The sequence below is a fragment of the Melanostigma gelatinosum genome (assembly GCF_949748355.1).
Source record: "Melanostigma gelatinosum genome assembly, chromosome: 4".
NCBI lineage: Eukaryota > Metazoa > Chordata > Actinopteri > Perciformes > Zoarcidae > Melanostigma > Melanostigma gelatinosum.
In genome coordinates this window covers 7,636,687-7,645,872 of record NC_136637.1, presented here as the reverse complement: position 1 = coordinate 7,645,872, position 9,186 = coordinate 7,636,687, and the positions used below count along the sequence as shown (strand labels likewise).

Sequence of the window (9,186 nt, the reverse complement as noted above, 5' to 3'; positions counted from 1 at the left end):
GTGGCACTGTATCCGGCCTGTTTGCTATGTCCCTGTGTGGCACTGTATCCGGCCTGCTTGCTATGTCCCGGTGTGGCACTGTATCCGGCCTGCTTGCTATGACCCTGTGTGGCACTGTATCCGGCCTGCTTGCTATGACCCTGTGTGGCACTGTATCCGGCCTGTTTGCTATGTCCCTGTGTGGCACTGTATCCGGCCTGCTTGCTATGTCCCGGTGTGGCACTGTATCCGGCCTGCTTGCTATGACCCTGTGTGGCACTGTATCCGGCCTGTTTGCTATGACCCGGTGTGGCACTGTATCCGGCCTGTTTGTTCGAGGAGTCAGAAATTCAAGCACAGCGATTTTACTCCGAATGGGATTTACACCTTTTCACCACGTAATGACTGAATCAGCCTCACGATGTCTTTTTGGTTTCCTCAGGAGCACATGAATAAATTGAACGCGTCCAACACCTTTTGCCTTTCATGCCTCAAACAGTGGCCCTTTGATAGAAACAAGGAGGCTCCTCCATGTAATTACACTTGATCATGTTTGCATAATGTCACTCCCACTGTCTCTGTCACGCTCCCCGATTTCAGATGCTCCTGGGAACCTCTTCCTAATCCGCAAGTTAATGTTTCAACCCCTTCCTCTTTTTCATTTTATTTTAATTTCCCAAGGATGGATGAATTGGAGAAGCAGAATCAGACATCCTGTCTGGTTCATCTGGAGGAGAGAGATAAGTGTGGATTCCGCCTCTTTCAGGGAACGCACATTAACCATGCCTCGGAGGGAGAGCAGGGTGTTTGGATGAGGGGGGGAGGGGGGTGGGGGTGTCTGTCTGCCGGGAGCGCACAGCTTTCACTCACTTGGAAAACTGTGAAAATGTCCCCTTCACACCCTCGGCAGCTCGGCCGAGCTCCGGCGGCATGTTAGTGGCAATGAAAATGCCTGCGTGCAGTGGCATACTTGCAAGTGGGGCGTGCAATGTTATTCAGAGGTGTTGGACTGACAAGTCTACAACATGCTAACTTGTATCCTACAGTGACTCCTGACCTTGACCCCGTTACAAACGTCTGAAGGAGAAACCACGCGCAAGTTTGAGGTGAGATTCGGCTTTGTAGGCGGAAACTTGACAAAAGCAGACATGAAAAATGACTAAAACTGCAATTTATTTATGCAACAGAAGAAAGTATTTATTTGGGATACGCATCGGCAGTACAAATTAAGAGACCGTAAAACCTACACCTTTCAGCTATTTTTCTCCACAGAAAAAAAACAGGTTTTGAATTGGAATTAAAAAGACAATAGTTTTCCATTTGATACCTTTTTTACATACGCAGAGATCTTAAAAGTTCAAACCTGTCAAGAAAAAAGGCTCCATGGTTTCACTCTGAAATCCTTATAAAAAAGAAGTTAACATTCAAAACATTGCAGTACGTTATTTTATTGAAGAACAAAAAGGACATGCAACAAATAAAACATTTCATGTTTTACAAATTGTTCGTTTTTCTTTTCATGTCTCTTTTCCTTTTATATTCAAAAGAACTAAAAAGCATCATCACATGAAGCTTCGATAATATTTGACAGGCAATGTGAAAAGTAGAGTTCGGTTATTGTTATTTTTTCTTCTTCTTCTTCGAGGGGTGCAAAAACAATCCTTATGTTTGCCTTGCATGGCCGGTGCTGTCAATTCACTCCAATGACTTCAGGAGACACGATTGAGGCAGGTTTCTGTGTACCGGTAGGTTTCTTCAACGGTGACCCCCCCCCCCCCCCCCCCCCCCACACACACTATTATTCTGAGAGGGTGAGTCGAGGGGGGGAGCCACCCCGAATGATCTAAGTGAGTTTTGTTTGGTGCGATCATGCCGTGGTTGATTTCCACGCAGTAGCTCTGGAACATCCATGATTTCATACATGTGTAATAAATACAAACACACCGACAACTGTTAAAAAAAACCAACCTGTGTTTTCAGGCTGAACGACTGGTTGGGATTGAGTTTTGTTTTCCACGAGGGTCCGGTTAAGCTAAAAAACAATACCAAGGGCGATGTTAACGCAGACCTTTCACGTCGCCTTCCTTCGGACAGTAGCCATCTTGGAGGCAGGCGTGTGTCGGTGGTCTTAGTCGAAAACAATGAGGAGGACTTTGCCTTAAATCCAACAGGAACTCCGTCAGGCTGCGTTAAAATGGCTGCTGTCCAAAATCAAAAGATTCAAAATCAAAACGAGTAAAGGTGCATATCTACATACTGTATATAGAGCATTCCTCGGCTAATTCACATATAATGGTAGCGTGAAAAAAAAAGAAACAATCCTGTAGCAAAGCCAACATTATATCAAATGAAAAGAAAAAAATGTTTTTCACAAAATGGAGACATAAAAATATATCCAAACATTATCTGGATTTGTGTGCCATCAGTGTATTTGTTTCCGTTTTTAATTTATATAAACATTTCTGTATTCCAACTGCATTTTTTTTGGCTTTGAATACAGAGTATAGAGCACGATGAGATGCTCGCTAGTATCGTAGATGATAAAATCCTAAAAACCAATCCTCTACCAAAAGAGGAAGAAAGAAAACATCGGTAAAGCTGAAGCCAATGTAGAGGATACAAATTCTGCCTTCTTTTTGGTATCAAAGTATGCAAATGATATCTCGTATACATGTTCGACCACATACTATACTGTACAGACAACAGAGGTCACAAATTTTATTTCACATTTTGGATTGGTTTGTGTTGAAGGGTGTAACGTTTTCAACGTCATTCGTAAATCAAAACAAAAAGTGAATGGACTCTTTAACACCGGAAATACAAACGCTGCAGTTCTCTTTCAACTATTCTACTTTCTTATCATAGAACAGGGGTTACCGGATAAGTAACCGCAAGTTTTTTCTAGCACTGACTGCATATGGAGTTCTATTTGTGCCACAAACCTGAGCGCAAATGCAAAAAACTGCTCAGAATGCACCATCGCGCTCTCAGGATCATCCCACAAATATAATTCCACAAATGAAAAGTGAATTCAGAGAAAGACCATGCGGCATGTTCAATCCCAACATCATGGCACGTAAAAATCTGAAATGCATTTTTTATTTTTTTTGTTGGATTTGGTTACCAGCAGTATTTGGCTACATTGATCTTACTGATACACACTGATGATGTCTGATCATATTCTATATGTGCACTCTCTTCCATATGCCGCTCCTATATGTTAAAAATGTCCTCTGTGTTGTTTACTCTTCGTCATTTACAAATGTTACCCCTTTGAGTTGAATCAGTAGGTGTTATTGTGCTTTAATGCATTTTAATGCTTTAATGCTTTAATCCTGATGCCGTCGATTTAGTGTTTCAGGTCAATTTCTCTTTGAATATGGCGGCTGCAGCCAACAAGCATGACAGGACGTCAAATATCTTCATGAGTCGCGCTCCATTTGTTAAGTGCTTGCGTGAAAATTGTGAATTCTTTGCATTATTGTACTGCAGATGAGCAGAAATCCTGCTTCTCTGGCGATAAAATATAAAATGCCTTATATGTCACTGTCTGCTGTAGAAGTTCTGAATATAAATCGAGTTATTACCTGACTAATATGACTGGACTAACATAATAATAATACTTGGAAGGACATAAAAACGTAACGGTATCAAAATCCCCCTCCAGGGTTGACCTCTGGCACTGTGGACAGAGTTCACAGTGCTCTGTGAATAAAGACAGAGGTGTTACGACAGGGCGTGCTGAGGTGTACAGCAAAATTCCAATCATTATAAAAATTTGTAAAACCGAAGAAATATTCTCGTGTTGTTATTTCGAATCGAGGTAGTGTGGAAGCATTTCAATTTACAAGACGTGGGGCGTTACGCTGCTAACTGTGTGAACACATAATAACAATAATAATAATAATAATAAGAGCGATACAAAGAGGCAACATGGACATCGAGTGGAAACTGTACAAACTGAAGTGTGGATGTGAGTCCCCTACACAGGCTGCTTACGATGCTGTGGTAGTCCGGATAGGAAAAGTGAAACATTTGTCCGTAAATGTCATCCCAGACCCCAGCTGTGTCCCGCTGCGTGACTACATACAGTACGTCACGTCCAGTCCTGATGGGGATTGATCTTAAGTTTTAGGGGATGTGGCTGGGAGGGCTTGGGGGGGGGGGGGGGGTTGCAGTGATGGAGGAAGCTGGAGGGGTGAGGGTGGAGGATCAGTTGGAGGTGTCGGAGTGTACACTTCCGGGTCCTTCTGTGGGTGAAGTCACTGACGAGGGGGTCGGAGCATCCTGCCAGACGCCGTTTGCCTGAGAGGATAAAAAGAAAAGGGAGAGAAGCATTACTTTCATATTCATTACTCAATGCAGCCAGGTCACAACACAGTGAGGTACAACGAATGAAGGTCCTGAGGGCACGGTAGTGTACGAGCGCAGCGTGGAATGCTGGGATATACGCAGCCTTAAGCCAAATGGAGGAGAAGCTAACCGAGCTGGAATTACAGCTAATATTTCAGAACACGACTGACGTAAAGAAATATAAAATCATGTTTTCAGCCAAGCAGAAAGGGAGTGAATTACAGTCCCCGTCCCGTCATACACCGCACACTCAAATTCATATAATGAAAAAAAAAAAGAAAATCTGCGAAAGGAGAAGCTGTGCAAGGTTTTTGTCTTGACATAAATTCCTGTCACTTTCGTTTTAAATAATATGAATAATATATGTGAATTTTGTGAAAAGACCCCCGAAACAAAACGAGTACAATCAACGTCATGTGCACTAATTGTGACGCTGACAGCAGGAATTAACATACAATAAGAGCAATGGAGGCAGGCCTGTTGGAGAGCATTTAGGATATTAATAGTACGTTTTAAAGCCATCAGAATAACTGGAAATGGTCCTCGACAGCCTTTCATTTAAAAAAAAAAAAAAAGCCTGTGATTTAAGATGTCAGACGGTAGTGTGTAATCATTAAGTGGAGGGGTCAGATCGAAGGATGTCTGACTTTCAAAATTGTAATCAGGGCTGTAATCATCCACAGCATGCATTCTGTAACCGCGCAGTCATTATCCAGTCATTTTGTTATATTTCAGATAAGATAGTTTCTTTAACTCTCTCGTCATTTGCTCAACTCTTCACTCATAAAATCTGTCTTCAGACGTCTGGAAAACTATTTTCCTGGATGCAGCATGTATATTATTAACAAAAACACAGAGTGAGATGTCGAAGGCTGTTGCAGCGGCATTTTTCAGATTTATTTCTTTAATTTAAAAATAAAATAAAATAGGAGCATCATTTGGACCTCCTCTGAATTAAAGACCTAAACAAGGCAGACAAGGTTGAGATGACATTTAGCTATCGCCTACAAGATTGACAACTTTGACAGAAATTACCGCCACTTGGAAAAATATTATTATCAAACAAAACTGTGGAGCGCATATTGCAGTGAGGCCAAAACTCGTAACTTACTAGCCTGAGCTACATAAATCACAGTCGAACAGCCGAGAGACAGATATCCCGCTCTTACATTATGCATCGCGGGGCTTCTTTACAGGGTATGAAAGTGAATAACACAGCACACTGTGGCAGTGTAAGATGTGGTAGAGCAAGCAGGCGTCCAAGGAGAACCGTATCTGCGAGGTCAAAGGACTGAGAGAGAACAGGGCCTGCATACGTTAGCGGCCTCTCAGGGCTAGCACAGCTGGCTGCGGGGGTGCGCTCCGAGGCAGCCGGGGAGGCTATTTGAATACACATACATGTTTTTGTACGGGGGGGGGGGGGGGGAGACATTTCATCTGATTATCATATGGCCACTGAGGCACGACGGCGACAGCGGAGGAGCCCAGCCGCGGCTGTGACCGTCCTCGTCCTCTCAGCGTGGCTCGCTGTCAGGGCCATTAGTGTGGCAGGAACATGATCTGAGCAATGCGCTTGGATTGCTGTCCCAAGTCCACACTCTGCTCTCCTTGTGTCTGTCTTATCGATTTTCCCCTTTACGACACGGCTTGTCGCTGTGAATTTCCCCACTGTTTGCAGCCTCCAGCGCCAGCGCCCCGACCAACCCCCTCCCCCAACCAACCCCCACCCCTAACCCCCCCCCCCCCCTCCGAACTCTGCCACAAAATAAGACAAACACGAGGGGGAACGCAGCCCTATGGCACACAAGGAGTTGTTTCCTCTGGCGTGAGGTTTTATTTTTAGTGGGACGGTGGCGTATAGTGGGAGCTTCTGGCCCCAGGGCTGCTAATCACGGGTCAGGTGGTCAGAGGGGATTTGAAGTCCAGTGCAGGAGGTGTCACCTGTTTGTGCAGTTTGCTCGCGGCTGACTGTACGTGGCTGCAGGTGCTGCGGTGGACCTGATCCGACGTGACAGACTCAGACGGCGGCTCCGCGTATGTGTGGCCGGCCACATGCCTGCGTTCGGCGGGCAGCGGGCTGCCCGTGGCGCGGGCTATACAGAGGCAATCAACTAGGTGACCATGGAGCAGAGACAAGTCCCGCTAAGTGGCATTCTGAGCCCCATGGCTTTGAAATAATTGGTGGGGAGAGAAAGAAAGATGAAGAAGAAAACAGAATCCTTACATTGATGCCCTGCGGACTGTACATCTGGTTGGCTGTGAGTCCTTCACTGTATCCGCCTGTCTGACTGATAACATGGCGAAGGGTATCCACCTGAAACATTCAGAGACAACAAACAAAGCAAGGTCAGAGTCAACACAAGGGAAGCTCAAGAGCAAAGAGAGAGGGATGACAAGACGACGAGAGGGACAACAAGGGCACATTGCTGCAAGTATATCCTTGGAGACGACGAGGCCCAATCAAACAAAAGAGGAACTCGATGAGGAAAAAACTAAAGCCTTCTGCTTGTTGGAATAAAAACTATTCACATGGTGGACACAATGTGAGCAATAGCCTGCCCTTGAGACTGTGAAGACGCTGTATGGTGGAGCCAGTACTAGCCTGTATAGCCCTTTTTTCACAACAGACATTTTAACTTGCCATAGCAGGAAGAGCCAACAGGTATGATGGCTCTGTTGCATTTAGGTCCAAACCCGCTAGTATTCCTACTTGAGACTGTTCACACACTGTTCCAAGATGGCTACCACCATTGCTAGTCTCAAATTAGCTCAAAAATGTTACACCTGTAGCGCTTTTCTAACAAGCGGAACCGAATGCTAACAAATGGCATGTAGCGCCTTTAGAACTAGCTTAGTGGACTAAATTTGGGTTATGATATTACTCGAATAAGACTACTTCTAATGAATGATAATCATTACACCTGTGAGTGACAAGTCAAAATGTCTACTGGGATGTGCGGTGGGTCTGCACCTATATTATCTGCTGTGCAGCTCGCGGCCCTACCTGTGACTGCACGTTGGCTCCCACCTGAGCCCCCTGGTACGAGTCCCCATTGAGAGACTGCACGTTCATGAACAAGTCGCCAGAGTTTGACATGTTAAAAGAGCCGCCAGAACCTGAAAGGACAGAGGGAGCAGTCGCATCACAGAGAGACAGAGAGCAAGCAGCGTAAGCAAGTTGCCCGGTCCAGGCAGGCGCCATGCAGAGGTTAGCTAGCAGCCAGACAGGCTCTGTTAGATGAGAGCAATGCAGCCATTTTAGAGGAAGCCAATGGACACACGAGGACAGAAGAGATACAGCTGTAGCCCGACAAGGGCGTTTGTGTCAAGCATACGTTTTTTTTTTACCGCGAAACAGTAAATAAAGCGAGTAATTCCAATGTTAGTGGTCTTAAGAGGTTATTCATGGCAAAGCTAGCTTGCGGTCCAAATGAACTTTCTTGCTGTCTAACCCAAGTTTAGAGGATTAATATGATTCATTTCAGAGTTAAATGTGCTTAATTCTAAATGCAGTTTCAAGTAAAGATGTGGTGGTGTAGTGCTATGGCAGATATACCAATGGTTCTGAATGTGTGCAGGCTCACCCTGTTTGACAGCTTACCCACCCTATGAAATTCATGAATAAATACAAATTATAATTGCTTTGTGTTGAGCCATTTTGGAATGTAGTATATGAAGCAACTAAAAATATTAATATTCAACACCAGTCAGAAACAGTCCTAAGCAGCCACAACTGGAAACTAATAATAACAAAATGTTTCATGCTAATAAAATAAGTATAGCCAAATCTTTATTTGCAACTGTGCACAAATACTGGGTTCGAACACAATGAACAGACATGCAAAAGTAAAAGCATTTGAATGTTGGTTTTAGAATTGGGATGTCGACGTTGTCAAAGAAGCTTTGAACTATCCAGTACAGCTCTAGATATTATTGTGTTATTTTCATATTTATGTAGCTAGCCTTTCATCTGACTGGCTTATTAATATAAAGTAATATAGACCTTTAAATATGTATTAAATTAATCTTGAAAGGAAATTCTTGAACCAGAAATAAAGAAATAAAAATAAGAATAAAAAAGGCAACAGAGTAATACTCTGTGTTGTAATGCGAGCTTCTCTGTGCTTTGTTTACGTAGCTGGTCTGTTGTTTTGCGCTGTTGGTACTGTTAGCATCGTTAGCATCGTTAGCGGCTCAGCTGTCGCCATGTTGAGGACTGTGTGGAGGCAACCCCTCAATCGTAGATATGCTCTGAATTTGTAATTTAGCACCTTTAAGTATTCAGTGGTCGGCTCAGGCTGTGATTAGCCTAGCTAGGAACCTTTCAACAGGATACAACAATGCAAAGGAATCAGTTTTGGAGTGGTCTAAGAGCACATTTGTTCATTGTTTTATGGATCTAAACTAGTTGTTTGCATCTGCTTCCCATTCTTGTTCCATGCTAGGCTAAACATGTTTCCTGTTCTGACTCCTGGTAAATACACAACCTTCTCAAAATACTGTGGCTTTAAAAGATGAGGCTAGCAATATTTTGTTACTGTCAACAAGTCTCATAAAAAGACCAAAAATAATTAATTACCCAAACGGAAGCAAAAAATAATGAATATTTAGGGTACTGTTAACACAGATTTGGTGTTAATGACTATTTACATGACATGTATGTGAGATTGTGTTTTATGTGTTAAAAAAACATGGCCATGTTCTTCGTTATTTGGTTTAACAGAATGGCTCATTGCTTGTTTTCACTCATTTTTGGAAAACAACGGAGCTCTATGGCACAGAGAAAGAAGATGTAGGAGGCAGTAATTGTTAGTAGAGTCAGTTATTGTTGATATTGTCTTTTTATGTGATTTG

At 43.4% G+C, this 9,186-nt stretch overlaps 1 protein-coding gene across 1 annotated transcript in view; it reads right to left on the bottom strand.

Moving 5' to 3' along the window:
• Positions 1 to 1,366: 1,366 nt before the first annotated feature.
• The window catches only part of LOC306776136 (pre-B-cell leukemia transcription factor 1-like), a 61,448-nt gene continuing 53,628 nt past the window's right edge, over positions 1,367 to 9,186 (bottom strand). The window contains exons 7-9 of the mRNA XM_079266738.1: positions 7,337 to 7,449; positions 6,557 to 6,646; positions 1,367 to 4,284 (exon numbers count right to left, since the gene is read on the bottom strand). Of these exons, the coding sequence (XP_079122864.1) occupies positions 4,192 to 4,284; positions 6,557 to 6,646; positions 7,337 to 7,449 (296 nt within the window). The 3' untranslated portion in view covers positions 1,367 to 4,191. The remainder of the gene's footprint in view (positions 4,285 to 6,556; positions 6,647 to 7,336; positions 7,450 to 9,186) is intronic.